This window comes from Strix uralensis, chromosome 5 (genome assembly GCF_047716275.1).
Source record: "Strix uralensis isolate ZFMK-TIS-50842 chromosome 5, bStrUra1, whole genome shotgun sequence".
In the NCBI taxonomy this organism is placed as follows: Eukaryota; Metazoa; Chordata; class Aves; order Strigiformes; family Strigidae; genus Strix; species Strix uralensis.
In genome coordinates, this window is record NC_133976.1 from 33,272,664 (window position 1) to 33,291,770 (window position 19,107).

Here is a 19,107-nt window from a genome sequence, read left to right on the forward strand (position 1 = left end):
TGGAGAAGGGTTTTAGAAAGGAAAGATGGAGGGTGCTGGAATCAGCAAGTATGAGAGAAGGGAAACCCCTGGGGAGCAAAGAAGGGTCACACTGAAAGAAAAAGGCAGTGAGAAGAGCAGACAGCCTAAGAGAGAGGAGAGAAGAGAGAGACCAGAGATAGCAAAGCAAGGGAGAGGAGAATGAGACTGGGAATACCAGCTGGAAAAGGATGCAAGAAAGATGGCCATAGCAACTAGCATCAGGTCTGCCAGGCAGTTTGAGGGAGTCAGAAAAGGGAGAATAACAACTGCTCCCAAATGTATGTCTACCAGCACCTGCCTCCAGGCAGCTCACTGCAAAACTAATGCAGTGATTCTTAAATTTAATTTGGTGTTTTCATTTCACTCACAAACCAAGAGAATTGCGGATAACACAAACCAAGAGAATTGCAGATAATAGTACATTCTTTCTTTCAAAACTCAAGTGAATCTTTTCTGAGCTGTTGCTGTGCTTTCCAAGCTCAGCTTTCTGAGCTGTTGTGATGTTGTTGAACATCAGCAATAAAGGACTTGAAAGGATCTTTGTGAGATGTGCATTGCTGTAAGACACAGTGAGGAGGTGGAGGGGGTATTCTCCAGTTACGCAGACACCCAAGCCTTATCTTATGAAACACAGGAATTCAGGTCGCATTTTGGCCACAGATTAAAACTGCTAAATCAGCAGTGCTTTTAAACTTGTTGGAGCAGGCATAGTTATCCTGGAGGTGTGAACTGTAGCATCCAAGTGTTTTTCTGAAATATGTCCCAAGGTGAGGGCCCAGATCCACAGAGACTTTAGGCATGGAAATGTCAGATGTCTCCCAGGGTGGACTTTTCCATACACTGTTAGAGGAGATTGAAATGCCCTAAGGCATTTGTGGTGAATGATAGTTGTGTCCAACCTAGGCAGCTGGAAGCAGGCTATAGGCGTGCATCTAAAACACCATCATTTTCCTATACTGAATACCTTAAATACAATTAGGCAGTCAATAAATTTGGGATTTAAAACTCCAAACCTCCTCCTAAAGGGGGAGTGGGGGATATTCAGTGATTTCTTTGCTTACAATGGTCTTGACTTTTCTTTTAAAACATAGGGCACAATTCTCCACACAAAGTTTTGGGAAATTCTTTTTGTAGCACCAGTTTTGTTTTAGTTAGAGATGACTGGGTAGAGAAGGCAAAATAATGGAGAAAAAGATACTAAATTAGAGTTTGTTGGAGAACCAAAGTTACACAAACACTTCTGTGTTAGTTACCTTGCTCGCTAGTTTGCTGTAGTTTACTGCAGTTGTGATGAGAACTATTTCTCCATTCCCTGTACATCTACCTGGGGCATTTTTTCAAATCCAGTTTAAAAATCTTTTCAGTTCCCTAGGATAGCTTGTTAGAAAATACTTCCACGCAGTGTCCAGCTCTCAACTGGGGCCTTTTGAGGATACATCATGTCCTTCTTATGGAGAAGTTGCAGCTGTCAGGCCTGCCCACAGATGCACTGATCACGGTGGACAACTCTGGCAAAATGAAGCACCGTCTTGAGGTCAGTTGAAAGAAGGGTGCTTTTTTCTGACAGCTGCTGTTGAGATAATAAAAATTTCCAAGAAGTCACTGAGTTGCCTCCCTCTGGAAGGAAGCCTTGCAGAGTGGAAATAGTGTATTTCTATGTTTTCCCACTTTTTGTAGCATTTATTTAGTCTTGCTTAGATTAAGGGTTAGCCATAGGCAGTTCAGCCACAGTACATTTCTGTTAAATACCGGGAACTGGAAGTGGTTCTGGTTACGCATAGGAAGATGAACAGACGGCTGTGGTACTGGGTATTGCCTGGGTCTATTCAGTATTGTTGAACCAGCTACACAAACAGGACAAACCTCAGCTCTACAGGTAATGGAGATTTGATTCTCATTACAAGTCTGTGGTTGAGCCTGAGGGAAGCAGCCAGAGCCTGCGTGTTCAGCAGCTTGTGTAGCTTTTAGGAAGGATGACAAGATTTCGTGGTGAGGGCAACAAAAGATCAAATAGGAACAAGCATTGCTTAACTCATCTGGCTAAGGAAGAGGAAGTGTCATTAACCAGCATAATAAAAGTTGTCCCTTTACTGAACTTATGTGAACCCTGACTGAGATAGTGGTATTGGATGATGGCTGAATTTGCTACCTTTCAGATTAACTTGCTGAAGAAATGCAGGTTGGTACTGAACTGTAACCTAAAAGGTCAGCGTGTCGAATGCCCTTTCTGTAGATGAGCTATCACATTTGTGTTAGCAGAAGAGTTGGAGTGTCCCCTCCAGCACACGTGCCACTGGTAGCTCATATGTCCTGTGTCCCCCTGTCCTGCCCAGAGAGCCTCACAGCTGGTGGCCCTCAGCGGTAGATGTTTTCTGGAGTCTGTATGTGCTGAAAGCTGAAAGTCTGGGAGAAAGGTGGTATGCATTTGTTCTTTTTCTGTGGCTTGCAGTTAGGAAGGGCTCAAATTCCTGTGCTAAAGAAGGACTGGTCAAACTGAGGGACAGCATTCGATCCTTTGTGCCAGTTTGCAATCCAAAGATGCACCCAGGGTGCGTGGTAGCCTGGATGTATTTAGGGCAAGGGATTGGAGGTGAAGAGATGACTGTGATGAGAGCAGATTTAGCACCTGTCAGGTTAGAGGCATCTTCTGCCTGGGTGTTGAAATCTCCTAAGACAGTGAGCCTTGTGTGAACTCCAGTATCACGTCAGACAGCATCTCTGTCATTTCGCTGGGATACCCTTATGTCTGGATGTCTCTGCTCTAGCAGAATGCTCTGGTTATTCTTCCCTTTGCCTTTACTGATTAAATGGAGGGTCTCCAAGGATTTTACTTCAGCAGAGTTGATCTGAAATTTCAACTTGCATATGCTGTGTATTTGCTGAGGTTATCTCATGAGCTCCTAATGTGACACCTTTCTTAATGGTTGCATTCACATGACTACATATCTTTTTTCCTTTTTTCCCCTTTCTTCTTTTTTCCTTTTTCTCTTAATGTGGAGGAAGTAAAGACTACAGGAAACATATCAATATTTCTGGCCCTCTTGATTCAAAAACTCTGGCCACTGTTAAAAGAAATCTTCAAGAGCAGAAAAGTGTTAGAAGACAAGGCTATTTCATTTCTCAGTCACAGGCACTTAAATCCTGGAAGCAGTCTTCACTGAAGAACTGATTTTTCTTTTTTTTTTTTTTAGAGCTCAAAGCACAAGGGTAACATAACAACCATTTGCCTACAATTTTTTTATAGTCACTGTTTTGTTATTTAGTCCTGTTCCTCCTTCCTTTTCTGCTGTCCACCTCTGTGTGAGTGGGAATAAGCCTATGCACAGTGGTGCTGGCATTAGAAGTGGCAGTTGGCCAATGTCAGTTGATTTGTGCATGAAAGACAAAGCCCGTTTGCTTGTTTATTTTCTGACGCTGATGAAGTTTTGCATGTAGCTGGATTCAGAGCAAGAATCCAAAGGGGATGGCCAGGATCCAGGCAGTGGCCACCAGTCACTCTGGGGGAGATGTTGACAAGTGGCCCAGACTTTGCAGTGTGTCCAAAAGCTGGGGGAAGAGTGTTCATTAAACAGAAGCTTGATCAAACAGGGCAGGAGGATGGTTTACATGAGAAAAGATATATTCTTTATTTAACATTCACAACTTGCTTGTGGATTAATTAGCCCATCTGCTACAACAAATGTATTCCCATGTCTTTGTGTTGACTGTTAAAAGTGACTGATTTCTCTATCCACTTAAAATAGTACCCTGGATTCCACTGAAAGTAACCTTTCTGAGGCAAGGAATTTATTTAATCATCCACTAAGAACCTGTAAGTGGCTTGCTGTAAATAAGGGCTCAGCTGTCTACAGCTCCCAGGATAACTATATGTGAGTGTTAAGTTGGGGGATAATGCAGGAGACAGAAAACCCTTAAAGAAGCCATGTGAAGGGAGCTTCCAACCCCATCTGTAGTATTGGCTTTAGTTTTTAAAATAAATTCTCTCTTCCCAGCCCCAAGTGGGCAGGACAGCTGCCAGCATAGAGTAATTCAGCTATAGATTTTCTTCTGAGAAAGTCAGCATTCATAAATTAGGCGACCTTTATGCAGATCGACAAAGTGTGTTGATTAACTTCAAGTGACAATTTAAACAAGTATTGGGTGTCCAAAGTGCTTGTATTTCATAAGAAACCAACATAAAGGATGGAATGTTTTTAAAGTCTTTAAATTAAATAGACATTTAAATGAAAACAGAGGTCAGCCATAGGTTCCCAGAATGAATGAAAATGTGTATCTTTTGTGATTTTTCACACTCATGTGACTTTAAAATATTATTACTCTTCAGAAATAAAATTTGCATGTAAATGGCATTGTTGTGAATTGATGTCTGTTTCCTCAGAAAAAGTGATAAGTATTAACTGATGTGAATAAACAGAGCTTCTGGTTTTCCAAAAAAATCTATTAATATATTTTGTATGCTATCCAAATATCTTTTTGCTTTGCTGATGAAGATATGTGATAAAATGGTCAGTTTGTACCAAAAACCATGTAGTTCAGATGGGATACAAAGGATTGTGTGTTTTATACTTGATTAGGGGAAAAAATTTGTACAGTGCTATGTGGTATTTATTCCCAAGCATTTGCTTTTAGGAGAAAAACTGTATAGTTATTTAAAACTTTCAAAGTATTAAAAGGAATTTGGGAGGCAGAAAAGTAATTTTTCTTGTGCTAGGGCCTTAGGAATAAGAGTTACTCGGGACCTATAGGACACCCTTGTTACAAAAACTGCAGAAACTCTGGAAAGTTGTGTCATTGATAGGATCTGAGTTAGAAGCAAGAATGAAGCAGAGGCTGGAACTGAAGTGTGACTAGAAGACCCAGGCTTGAAGCTTTATCTCTAATTGCCTCTGTTAGATGGGGCTGAGTCGGAACACCCTGGCAGTGTAACTTGTGCTCTTGAAGAGGCTTTGCAGAAGCTCACTCCTCGGGGAAATTTCTTTTATTTTCTTCTAACATGACTTGTTCCTTGACTGTTCTGGTCCTTCCTCTTATATACCACTGATATTTTTCCAGGTAACTTACACTAATGTAGCACAGGTTATAATGTGATGGATGATCATTTAAGCAATAAAATCTTAACATAAAATCTTAACATTTTTGGCTTCAGTCATCAGAGAAACCATACATATGCATTAAACTTAGGTGACCAACCTAACTGCTGTTCATATTACTTGATCACAGTCTGGGCTGTGATGGTATGGTACTTCTGGGGATCCCAGGCATTCAGCACAGAGAGTTTTGAGCTTTTTTATGTATAGAAATCTGTTCAGATAATTTCTAGCCTTCTTATCACCACATACAGCATCAGGGCTAGCTAGAAAGATCAATTGACCTTTGTATTGGTGACTGTGGTTATTTTGCATGTCCTTGTGAGTAGTGTGGCTGTGAAGGTGTCGCTTCTTTGAAAGTTGTGTCAGAGGAAAACTGGTTCTACCTTGTACTTGAGCACATACTCTGGAAATGTTTTGAGTTGATACATACATGTAATTAATGGCCAACCACATATAGACAGGACTATGATTACACATGTTGCCTCAAATATGACATTTTTAATTGCAAATGCTTCTCCTGACAGGCTTAAAAATGTTACTGAAGGCTCTTTTGAGTTTGCTGGCATTGTTCTTGTTCACATATTTTTCCTTTTTGACAAGAAAGTTCCAAGAATTTCTTGAATGAAAGTGATGTGGCAAAGAAATTTTGGTTTCAACCAATATTTGCAGGCACTGGGGACAAGTCAGTTATGGGGTCCTTCCCATTTCTGGGGAGGGTTTAGACTTAATTCATTAAGCAGAAGTTTTATGACTTCATTGTCTGTACCACAGTTAATTTGGGCATGAACTTGCAGTAGAATCCTATTTCTGATTTGCTGCCCGTGCAGAGATTTTCACAGGGATATAAATTTTAATTAGGTTTTGATACCCTTCACATATTGACATTTCTTACTATAAAACCCTGCTTTTCTACCCCAGCACAGGATCCTCTCTCATCTCCACAGTAGCTCAAAACAGTAAGGTCCTGTGGAGCAGTCAACAGCAGTCCCATTGCTCTGGAAACAGCAGAATGGTATTTTCTATATAAAGATGTTTCTATATAAAGATGTTGTCCAAGGGCTTAGCTACTGACTGCCATTGACAAATTTGCCCTCGCATTTTGTAGTGGGCTAATACTTGGGAATTTTGCCCTAAACACCTGAATTCATATGAATTTAGCATCACCCAGCCTTGCAGTTACCTTTTTTAATACCCTAAGGCCTCATCTAGACTGGGAAGAATTTGCTGCTTTGCCTGTAGCAGAGAGAAACCTTTTAGTTTTTTATTTTTTTAGTCTTTTTAGTTTTGCCAAGCCGTGCTGCATTTGCAGCATATTTTTCTCTGGTTTATTATTCATCTGTTTGTAGAAAATTATTTCTTCAGTTTGTTTGATTTAGATTTCTCTTTCCTTAAAAGAGCAGCAGCTGACTGTGTTAGTCAAATCTATCTTTGGTCTTAATGATGGTATAATGGCCACAGCAGATAAGTGACAAAACATTGAAAATTGGCCTGGTTTCTTTTTAGACATCAGAGACATGTTTATTGACATCTGCATTAATAATAATGGTGTGCCAGAAATCCTTTAAAACAGTTGCATGCCACAGACAATGCTGAAATTGAAAATTAAAGCACCCCTTCTTTTTTATTTGTATTTTATGAGGTGAGTAAAATAGCGTGAGAGAAATAATCTTAAATGTCCTTTTAAAGTAGTTTTTAAAAGTTTCTTTGCTGTGTTCACATACCATTGGGGCAGTTATGAAAGAGTTCAAACTATTTCTAATTTCTAGCAAAGATTAAAGAATTTATGTCTCCTCCCAGCTCTATCTTCCCTCTTGCATGGATGCCAAAGTATAGTCCAGTCAATGTCAGCACGTGGTCTGATGTACTGCACAAATAATTCAGCCCCCTATATTTCACACCCATATTTTTATGTTGCCTTTTCTCTTGTGAGTAACCTTTGGTATATTTTTCTGGTTTTCTCTAGGTCAATGGGAAGGACCTCTCCAAAGCCACTCACGAAGAGGCAGTGGAAGCTTTTCGCAATGCCAAGGAGCCAATTGTAGTTCAGGTTTTACGACGAGCCCCAATTAGCAAAGCTCACGGTAGCTCTCAGGATGTTCGGCTCGTGGATGCCAGCACTCAGACTGACATCACTTTTGAGCACATTATGGCTCTGGCCAAACTAAGGCCTTCCACACCACCAGTTCCTGATATCTGCCCTTTTCTACTTTCAGACAGGTGCGGTTTATCTTCTCTTGCTGTTTACTTGTGGGATTGAGGCATTGCAGTGTTAGGCTTGTAGCCTTCTCTTGAAAAAAGTCTCAGGAACACTTTAAATAAATTATAAATGTTGTTGGTAACCACTGTCCCATTCAGGCTTCAATAACAGTTTTTCCAAACTCTACTCATGGTTTAGAGCTACAGGAAGGAATCTTGGCCATGTTTACTTTGTGTTCATATGTTTGTTCATCCAAAGCTAAGCCCTAGTCACGAAGAAAAACACTTCTGTGTGCCAAAGTACCAGAAAGGCTTCCTCAAACCTAGAAAGAGCTGTCTTGTTGCTTTTTGTTCTTCCAAATTTCTTACCAAAAAATCAAGGAAACAAATTATTTCATTTATAGGTCCCCTTATCAAAGCAAAACAATTCAAAAAATACAGAGATCAAAAGTACAATTTCGCCTGTCATATGGCAGATGATATGAATTAAATTATCCCTCAGTCAAATTCTTTAATACTGAATTGAGTGCAAATATCAGCAGGTGGTGCTTATACAAAAATAGAATGTAGGCTTCTTCCTCTTTGTACTCCACCTCATGAGTAACATCATCTAGTGGTTGACCCTTACCCTCTGTCTGTAGCCAGCAAAACTCTGATAGCCCTAGAGCTTTTCCACTGACTTTCTGGCATGCTGTGCATCTCAGAAGATAGATAGATGCTAATGGAGAACATACCACTTTTGACTTTGATGTAGCTCCATTTTTAGAAGTTCTAGGTAAGCTGGGTAGATGGTTATCTCAGAGAGAACTTGCCAGCCAAATGCTGGATTGAGCCTGCCACTTAACTGCTGCACAGCTAGGAACATGATATGTGTATATTTTTGAGTTGTTACTGGATATTATTAAACTGTGTGCTACTGTGATTGAAGTTCCGTGCTTCAGCATGGGGAAGAGTTTCCCACCTCTGCTAAGATAGATCTGCACTGGGTGCTGCGTGGTTGGGATCCAGCCTTGGGTCTGAGGCTGTACCTAAGTGCACACTGTAAAGATCTCTTTCTTTGTGCTCCAAGCCTATTTAACAGTACAGTTTACTGACATTTGTAAGTGTGCAGTTACTCAAATGCACTTTACCACTGTGTTATAACTGTAACAAGAGAGGATAATGTAAGTTGTTTTATGTGAGTTCTTGAACAATTTGTGAGCCTGGGTTGTAGATTATGCACATTCAAGACTTAATATCCAGATAATTAGTGAGCTTCCCCCAGCTGTGACACAACACATGAACCCAGAGTTTGGTACCTTTATGAGCATAAGGAGTCCCAGATTGTCACAGTTAAGTAGTTTGGCCCAAAACAGACACTTTTAAGAAATCACCTTGTGTAAATCTGACAAAAGATGGACCCAGCAAAATGAACTCAGCCAGAGTATGAGCTTTTGAAAAAAAAACCCAGCCCATGCTACTTCTTGGTACAGTTCTTTTCAGGCTATCAGACCATTCAGAGTAGCATTCCAGAGATGCGAAATCAACAGAGAAGTGGTGGGGGTTTACCACTTTTTAATTTAAAAAAAACTATTGTCTCATCTACTGTTGTTGTACTGCTTTGTTCCATATAGCTGCCATTCTCTTCACCCAGTGGAGCATGAATTTTATGAAGGTAATGAGTATCTTTCCAGCCTGCCTGCTGATGCAGATAGAGCAGAGGACTTTGAGTATGAGGTAAGATCACTGGCACTGCAGCCTCTCTTTCTGTTATTACAGATATGGTATTTACACAACTGATAGCAGGGTCCTCTGAGAAAAATAAGAGTGGGAATACTTCTTAAAAAATTGGCACCAAAAGCTATTTTATTTTATACTTGTGTAATGTCACAGGCTTTACTGGGGTTAGGCTACACACATGAAATGTGAAACCAGAATTCTGCAGTGGGTGGTACATACAAGTCCAGGAGGATTATTAAACATATTCCCCCTTTGTGCAGTGGAGACTGTAACTCAGATGATTTGCTTTTGCAGTTTTAACACTTTAAAGCAAGCCTTTCCAAAATTAAAAATGGTAACTGGAAGCTTGATTGCTTTTTTTCCACTAATTTTAAGAATTAGTTGGCCTTGTATCTCATGCCTTAGGGATCAGTCTTCCAGATACTTGGGTGTGTACTTGAGTGTTTGTAATATCAGGCTGCAACTTTGAAAATGAATATGATTTCTATTACTTGCTCTTTGATATTTGACATTGTAAGTATTGTAATTATAACAAATTATACTCTGTACCACAAATCTCCCTTTGCTGTTAATGCATTGTACTCTCCAGTCACAACGGTGAATGTATTTCTGAGTCACTGTAAAAACATTATGTGATGCTTCCCAAAATGATAACATGTGATTGGTGACGTTGCTCTTCATTAGATTTTCATTTCAATATCTAAATAGTCCTCTTGTCAGCCAGTTGTTAGCTTTTAATGTTTTCCACTATCATCCAGTAACAAAATACTTGTAGGGACAGGCATAAGTAGCAGATGGTTCTTTTTATTATTAAACAGTGCTGAGTTTTTGCATAAGTTCAAGTTACTGTATTTTAAATAAGAGTGATTATAAATAATTAAATATCTTTAATACAAGATTGAAAATATCCTATCCTCCTGTTTGCTCTACCTTAAGAAAGCTTTTTAAAGGTTTCATATAACTGGTTGACATTTGGAAATGAAATTAAGGCAAAAGCTTTGGCAAATATGCAGTGTTCACTTTTATCATGTCTTTAGCAGCTAAGATGTTCTATTGAAAGTACAGCACATTGTTCTTTCCTTCTAGCAGCCTGGGGAATCTGAAGTTCTTCCCCTGGGAAACAGAAAAATCAAATAACATCTTCTTAGTGAATCTCAATCAGAGCAAGCAAACTTTTATTTGAACTCCTCAAAAAATCATTGCTAGGGATTAGTGAAATCATTATTTCTTCCCAGTTGGGTTTTGGTGTGATATCTCACAGCACAACAGTCTGAGAGCTTAAGTTCTGTTTTGACTCCCCATGTGTAATATAATGTTAAATTTCTATGTCAAATGTGTTTGCTTATGGTACTTCTTCCTTAAATGTAATAGAAACTATTTTTCTAGTAATATTTAAATAAATTAGTAATGTAAGCATCTAATAAAAATATTTTTAAAATACTTAGATAAAAATAATTTTCACCATTTAATCAGAATATCAGTGACGTACTAAAATACTAACAGTTTTTAAAGAGCCTACCTCATGCAATCAAGTCCTCTTCATGACCGTTATTAATCCCTAATAATAGCTGGCATAAGTATTGTGACAATGGCAAATACTTGGGCAGGTTCTCAGTTGCCTGTAATCTGTACTAATCACACCATCATAGTCATTAATTTGCTGTCAGCTGTGATTCAGTCGCCCAAGGCAAATTCACTGAGGGACTGAAATAGTGTTTCATGTGAAATTTAAATAGGGAAGGAACTGTCTAGCTTCCTTTCAGAAGAATGCTTTCTACTAAATATGAAAGTTTTGAAGGAGAAACAAGAACATCTTAGAGCCTTTAGCTAGCAGAGCTCTAAACATGAAAGACATTCCCAAAATTTAAGCCCATATGGTAGTATTATGATTTAGTTTACTCATTGGTTGTATTATCTGTTATTTCAGGTCCTTGTAAGACATTGTTAAGCTCCCTTGCCATAACTAGGTAGCTGGAAAGATTAAGAGCATTGTCCCCAGAGATACATATATCTCCATCCAAAAAAAAATCTCATAAAGGACAGAGTCAAAAGGGATTTACTAGCTGCTGTTGCCAATCCAGGGGAGAAGCAGCAGGACAGTGAGTGGAGCAGAGGCTATGGTCCAGTGCTGTCAAGGTCTCTAAACAGTATTGGCTTAGGTGTACCCTGCTGTGGCCATTTAGTCCTACCCTTGCCCTGATGTTATCTGGCCCCTCAGTTATGCCAGTGTTACTTTTTGTGAAACAGATGTGAGAAGTAATACAATATTTTTTCAAAACAGATTTTTGGAAGAGTTGTTGTTAATCTAGCCCAGCTGCCTGATTTAATTTCCATCATAGTTCCACAGGTTGCTGTGTTGCAGCAGCAGCATCAGGGAAGGAAAAAATTCTCAAGCATTTGGGAAGACAACAACTTGTAAAATCAGCATTGTCCATCCACCATCTAAGGGTGAAAGCAGCAAGAAGAGAGGGTGCAGAAGCTTTGCTCATGCCACCCTGGGTGCTGCAGGCTGGGTGGAAGAAGCACAAAGCATTCTCTGTCTCCCACCATTGGATTTCTCCTGTGTTTAGGGCAAGAGGTTTATTGTTACTACTGTGCTTTCTGTAGAAGAAGGATTGTATCAGTGCTCCCTGATTTTATCACTGTTTTTTTCTTCGAAACAACTTCCTGGTGTGAACCCTAGCTAATCACACACAGCAAAAAGCCCACCTGGTGTCAGGAGTATGATCCAGTTTCCAAACTGCACATTAACATTCCCATTGTACTAAAAGGATACAGTTGAGTAGCTCACAGGTCTCCATGGAAAACTTAGTACTTTTTAAATGGATTCAAAGCCATACCTGGGGATTTCAGAAAGTGATTGAAACAAGATAGTGAGCAGAAAAAGAACTAGAGCAACACCTGATTATTTCCTAGAAATAGTTTCTAAGTGAAGAATGCATCAGTTCTGAGACACAAATGCAAAATACTCAGCCAAATCAGGAAGTAAAGAAGTAAGATGACTAGCAACTGAGGTGCTGTAAATAAGAATGTTTTGCAGGAAAGGGAATGTCCTGGAAAGCTTTGATCAGCTTGGAACTTGCTTACAGATATGTTTGGCATTTAAGTACCTGAGTTACCACCATAAGAAACAACCAGGAGGATCACACAGGATAGCCAGTACTGGGGATATGGAATTATACTTGCCAGTGGATTTGGTAGGATTAGACACTCACAAGACTCTTCTACTCCATTTGTAAGCTAGAAAAACACAGTGGGTTGTGCTCAGATTGTCGCAGCGCAATGAACTCAAGTATGAGCCAATTGTCTTGGAAGGATGAACTCCCTGGGAGACTCACTAGGCTCCATACAGTACCATACCTTAAACAAATGTTTGGAAAGATGGTGAAGCTGGGGGATTGCTGATAGCCAACATGAGTATTCTTATGTTGCTGCTGCAAAACTTGTCCTAAAAGGCATCTGAATTGTTGGTAGATATTAAGACAGGGGTCAAAGCCAGCATCAGTCAGTGTTGGCAGAAAGAGATGAAAAGATCTGCAATTCTGGCATAGCCAGATACCCATGAGGACTTTTAAGATAAAGCAGAAATTGACCGATTTGTAAATGCTCAGTTGGACTTGCAGTCAATATCACTGGAAGAGAGCCAAAGATATTCAGGACAAACCCAACCAGTCTGGCTGTAAGTGGCTGTTGTGCTGCTGGAATTGCATCATGTGATGTTAGAGTATACATCACAGTCTCTGGTACCAACAAGGTGAAAGGACTAAAAGCATCACAACCCACAGTAAGTCATGGCTCTAAAATTTGTCCTTGTAAGAAGAACAGAGGATACTGGTGCTAGAGAGGAGTAAATAAGCTAATGGGCATGAACTTCTTTAATAACATTTCTGAACCTACTGTCTAGGAGAGAGAAACATCATATACATGGTTTGGAACATTGGCAGTAATAGAGAAATTAAGGGAAGAAAGTCACTTAAATGGCAAAAGTGAAAAAATAGGTAAAAAAAACCCAAAGAATGTTGTAAAGACAAAGCTGGACAAAAGAAAGCATCACTGTCTGAGCATCACAGTCTGAGGAGACTGCCTTTCAATAGGAGGGGCAGAAGAAAATAAGTTATAAGCAGGCACAAGCAGGTAGTGTCATTTAGTCAACAGGTCCTTATCCAAGGGCAGAGACGTTCGTACCATCTATGTACTGAAGTAGCTTTTGAGCAAAAGCAAAATGGGAAGTGTTTGGTTTCTGCTGTGAGAGCCAATATCTCTGCAGAATTACAGCTTTTAAAATCTCATATATCTGAGATAGGAAGACATTCTTACTTCTAGCTGAATGCTTCTTACAAACGTCAAAAGTAGACATCCTCTAGAAGGAATGGCAGTGGGTCAACGTAACTGTAGTTGCATCTATGAGGAAGAGTAGGCTGAAGTTTCCTGTCAGAATTGAGGGGGGGGGTTTTGGAGGGAGGTTGGGTGTTAGATGATGTGGATATGCGAAGACGACCAGCATAATTGCCTAAAAGACTTTCCAGCTCTGATTGTTCTTGTTTTTAGGCAAAGGCACAAGTGAGTGCTTCATTACAATGGCATAGCTTACAAGGAGCCTGGAGAACCACATAAACGGTCCACCATGCCAGGATTAGCATTTTCAGAGTGAAAAAGGCAGAATGGCAGCCATTGTGTTAGCCTACTTGTGTCCGATGACTCCAGTTTTAATGCATGCAAATGCTAGTGCTGACAGATTGGGGCAGTATTAAGATCAGTAACTGGGGGAAGATGCTAAAGGTTGAGTTGACCATATATGAAATTGCGAGTTACTCTGATGCTCTTCACTTAAGGTCGCAGAAACCATTGAGCTTCTTTATTTTACTTTTTTGCTCAAGAAGTTAGTGCATGTCACTAAATCAACAGACAACCACATGAGGCATGTGCAAGTGACATCTTTCTGTGGTCAGTTTTTATGAAGCCCTTTGTGTCCAGACAATGAAAGGATCAGAGATCCTGCAGGAAACAGCAGCCACAAAAGAGCATAGTATTTTGAGAAAAAGCCACGTGAGATTTTTCCCACCTGATGCCTCTGTGAAACTTGGAGCATGAGCTAGAAACTGCACACCTGCTGTTTTGATTCCTCCTATGCTCTGGAAAATAGGACTTCTGGAAATTAGAAGATTCATATGAAAGTTGCTTTACTCCATCATCAGTATCTCCTCCTAAGCAGAGCAACCCAGTGCTCTGGGGGTTAGTTAATACCTCAGGGCAAAAATGAATACTCTTAAGTTCATGTTCTGCTTTGTAGACCCAAGGGACAGATTTTTCGGTCAGAATGAGGAAATAAATGTGTGTGCATGTGTGTTGAATGTAAGTACTAATTTATGGTTATGCACAGACATTCATTTAAATGTTTTGATGCGTATTTGCACCCATAAATCTGTTAACTCTAAATGTAGGTTAGGCCTTTAAGTTTACCACTGGCCTGATCCAAACCCACTGAAATTGCTAAGGTTTCCTACTGACCTGAGCATTTCTGGATCAGATGCTGTCAGCTGTTTTCACAAACTACTAAAAATGGGCCTTGAAGAGAGAAAAGGTAGAAAACTTTGGGAATTGGCCATGAGTAAGGTTTTGTGTAAACCTCTTCTTGCTGAACACTTAAAACTCTCATAGGGGAGAATTTTAACCTGTTCTCTTCAGGTTTTTTACCACATCTGAGCATTGCAGCAGATGCAATGCAGCAGTAGCACATTGGTTTACTCTTCCTGTAACACTCATCCCACTGTGCTGAGGGAAGGTATTTCAGGCACAAATTCAGACTTCCTGTTTCTGTGACATAATGCTTTTGAAGTGATCGATTTTACTGGTATTTTTTCCTTAGAACAAAAGGAGGAGTAATTTTGTTCAGATTAGCAGTCTGAATGATGCTGTTTATCTGAAGAAAGTTACTTGGAAGTGTAAGTATTTGTGGGTTGAGGCCCTCATGGCATACTAAAGTGTGGTCTCTGGTGACTTTCTGAAAGGTCCACCACTGCTGTAATAGGCCAAGAGAGACCTGTCTGCCCTGTGAATTCATATTTAAGGCCTTTTCAACACATGGATTATTTAACCAGTGAACCAAACAGATCTGTCTATCTCGTAAATACATATTTAGGGCCTTTTTAACATGAGGATTACTGAGCTGATAGCCTGTAACAGCTCCCTTCAGAGCTGTGATAGCCTGCAAACACTCCTGTGTGAGCATTACAGGCACTTGCGGCAATGCAATTGGAGCTCCCACTTAAATTGCTAACACCTGAATAAACAGTTTTTATGGAAACAGCTTCTGTGCATACTGCCAGCACTTCCAATCGCTGCAGTCAGACTCTTTTGTTTTGTTACCTGATGACTGTTTCTGTACAATGAAGCTAACCCAGAAGATGGATGTGTAACCATCAAAGTGGAAAACATTTCTTACATAAGAGTTTTCTAGAAATTCCTTACATGTACCATGGAATTTCTCTGCACAGCTGTTAAGTCATGGTTTTTATTTAATAGTATAAAGGGGTGAGAGAGATCGAGAGAAACCTTGTTTTGTCAGGGATTACTCCAGCCAAGTTCAGGTAGGATGACAGTGATGTGAATGGGCAGAACCACTATAATACCTCTGTGACTTGCTATCAGGTTGTGCTTGTTTCTTCTATATTTCCTATTGCAATTGGATTTTTTTTTTTTCATGAACTTCTTAAAACTTGGCATAAATCAAAAATGAGCCTTGAGCAAATAAAAAGCAGTTTTTTAATTCAACAACCACCAGATGTAATTTAAAAAAGAAGGCTTCAAGAAATAAGGATCCTGATAGAGATGGGTGTTGCAGTGTAGAAGAGCTGAAATGGTGGACAAGGTTGTGCCTTTCCATTGTCATCAGACCTGTCTGGTGTGGTAACGGGAACGTGAAAAGGCTTGCTGGTAAGTGTGGTGTAGATTTTCAATGGAAAAGCAGATACTTCTCACCATGTGCCTTACCTTATGTGGCTGCTGTTGTGGTGGAGGGACTGATCTGACAGCTCAGAGTGGGCTTAGATAAACTGGGACTTACTGTATTTTGTTTATTTTCTGACCATCAGTTTGTAACTGTCTAGTGGTTATGGCTGAATCATGGATGCCCCATGGTATAGAGACATTTACTGACACCATTATTCTGATTTTTATGCCAATTCTTAATATTATATAGCATCTGCTGTTAAGAAGCATCATGAAGGAACTGAATAGCTATGTGTGTGCCTGTGATCTGTGGTCTTGGTTGCTTAGGAGAGTCTTTCTGGTTTGTGGGGTCTTGGGGTTGTTTTTTTTTTCCATTCCTACCTGTCGTATCATACAAATCCAGAGGAAAAAAAAAAAAAAAGGACTGTATTTTAAAGCTATTAATTGAAAAGCTTGTGAGGAAGTCTCCTGGACAAGTAAATAGATTATTAGAGTTGTTTCAGTTGGACAATTATCAGGGCTTCTAAAACCCTTCCTCAAGACTTTTTCCTTTTAACTCAAAAGGCATTCTGAGCTGTTAACACCTGGCCTGTGATCCAGCTGACTGTCACTACAGACTAAAAATGGAAAGGTCACAGTTAAAATGGAGAAGTGGCATTGGAACATTTTTTTGCTGTAGTTCTTTGAATAACACTGTGTAATAATTAAAAGAGGACTTTTAGCATGCATTTGGTATACTACAGCACAAGATTATGTGTTTCACTGGCACTTTTTAAAACACCTGGGGATTTAAGGATGCATAATTTACACATAGATAATAATAAATACGTAATTTCTCCCTAACTGTGGCCAATTGTACACTGTAAATGAGCAAAGGAGTGGCAAAAGGAGTAGTCCTTTCCTTTTACTTTTTAATCTGTCTTTTAAGAATTGAAGTCACTTTTCAAGTTTAAATTAATTAAACTTAACACCATTCCACTGAGGTTCTTCAATGTTATTATGTCCTGTATTGCTACAGGAATTCACAAACAGGTGAACTAAGGACAGTCATATCGAGAGACTTGCCAAGTCAGTCAGTGACAGAACTGGCAGTAAAACCCAGGAGCCTTTACTTGTAATGCATCTCTCTTTTGGCCATTAAATCACTCTTCTTCCTTGTTAGTCATTGGATCATTTAGATGGAAGAGGATGTCTGGGTAGTTTCTGCCACCATTGTTTGTTAATTTTGAGTTTGTTACTGTATGTCATCACAAAATTCTGACATTCAGAGCAGATGAAGTTGCTGTCATCTCACCTCCCCTAAGTAATGAATATCCCAATTTAGGGCTTTGAACTGTGTCCACAACTACAGAGGATCATGAGAGAATGGGGAGAAAAACACAAAACTGACATGGACAAATTTATCAAAGTTATTACCATTTATTGTGTTTTAAAACAGGAGTATAATATATCAAGTCAATGATATTCATTTTGTTTCATGATTTCATAAAACAAGCACAGGGTTACTCCTCTCTTCACCTGAAAGCTAATAAAAATTCTTCCTTGTTGTCAGAGCTTATGTTTTTCCAGGAAAATGAAGAGAAGTGAGCTTAGTTCAGCAGCATTTTATTGTTGGGCAACATTACAGCATATGGTATGTGTTTTTCACTCAGCAAAGGAAGAGAAAGGTGCTGGCAATATTTTCATATTTATGAAAATCTGTGGATTATACATCTTCTGTTTTGAAGAAATGCTTTGTTTAGACAGGTTTTTTTACTATTATACCACATACCTCTGTACATGCTTTACAGTGAAAATGTTTCTAAGGGTTTTATTAATACTATTTTTCACATGCTTTCTGCTTGAAAGTTCATGTAGTCTCTCTTGGAGATATGGAATCTAGCTATACAGACAAAAGATGGGAGAAAATAATTTCTTTTACATATTCTTTTAAAAATAACCTACATCATGTATAACCATAACCAGCTTAATTATAATGTCACTATTTTATGTCACTTATTATAATGTCACTATTTTAAAGCTTAGTATCCTAGGAAATTCAAGAGCACAGGCCAAATCCCCCTACTAAGAGGGAACCTTTTACAAGAAAATGGACTTTAAACAGGGTTTCAGTATTATGCATGATGGGCCTTCAGAGGAGAAATCAAAAAAAACAGGAGGGGTCTTTTCTGTGGAAGTTTGCTTTTTTATTTAATGAGGCAGCTCTTCAAAGAGAATGTGATAGTCATTCCTGGAGGGCATGGTTTGGTGAGCAGGAATACAGGTGAAACTGTATTGTGATCAAAAAAGCAGATGATGAGTTTGCTTTGTATTTCATCTCACGAATTCACCAATCTATACAAGTGTGTGTTTGGGGGTGGAGGACATTTCCATGTGCAACAGAAGTTTGAACAGCTGAAACTCAGCATGGATATGGTACCCATAGTCCTCGTTTTGGTGCCAGGAAAATAAAAATGTGTTTTAAAAGTCATTGCCTATCGCTTCATGTGCTTGATTTATAGGGACATGTATATGATTAAAATTTGCATATTTTAACTATACATATTTTAATATGTGTTTATCTCAAAGTAAATAAGAGCATGGATGGAGTGAAATTTTAACTTAGTGCTTTCTAAGAATTTCTAATTTTGTAAGCTCAACTTTAAATTTAGCTTTTTATAGTATTTTGCCTATACTGTGTCTGAAAGGCATAAACTGAATTACAGGAAGATATATTTCTCACAGCTGTCTAAAACTGAAAAATTACATTTTCAGCTTGATTTTAATTAATATTCCAAAATAGCCTTCACACAGTTGTAGATCAAGGCTGTCCAAACATGTGGAATTGTAACTGGTTAGGAGTTTGACTCTACAGCTACATGTTGTGCTGTCCAGATAAATGCTTGCTGCAGCAGATGTTGGCACATCTGTTATGCCTCCCCATTTCAATTGGCTGCCTGGGTGTTTAGAAAGTGCTGATGAGGCAGATAAATCTTCTGACACGTTTCAGGCCCAAAGCAGGCAGGCAGCAGTAATAATGATGTTTACAGAGCCAAGTGTTGGGCAGTAACATTTTGAAATACAGCAAAAATAAAGTATGATTTTACTTCCAATAGGTGAAATTTGTTGTGAAAAGTGAAAGCTAATTATGCCA

General features: G+C 39.2%; 1 protein-coding gene across 2 annotated transcripts in view; it reads left to right on the top strand.

Moving 5' to 3' along the window:
- The window catches only part of PDZRN4 (PDZ domain containing ring finger 4), a 265,473-nt gene that overhangs the window by 213,686 nt on the left and 32,680 nt on the right, over nucleotides 1–19,107 (top strand). For both annotated transcript variants that reach the window (XM_074869353.1, XM_074869354.1), the window contains 2 exons: nucleotides 7,075–7,328; nucleotides 8,921–9,023. In XM_074869353.1, coding sequence (XP_074725454.1) covers nucleotides 7,075–7,328; nucleotides 8,921–9,023 — 357 coding nt within the window. The remainder of the gene's footprint in view (nucleotides 1–7,074; nucleotides 7,329–8,920; nucleotides 9,024–19,107) is intronic.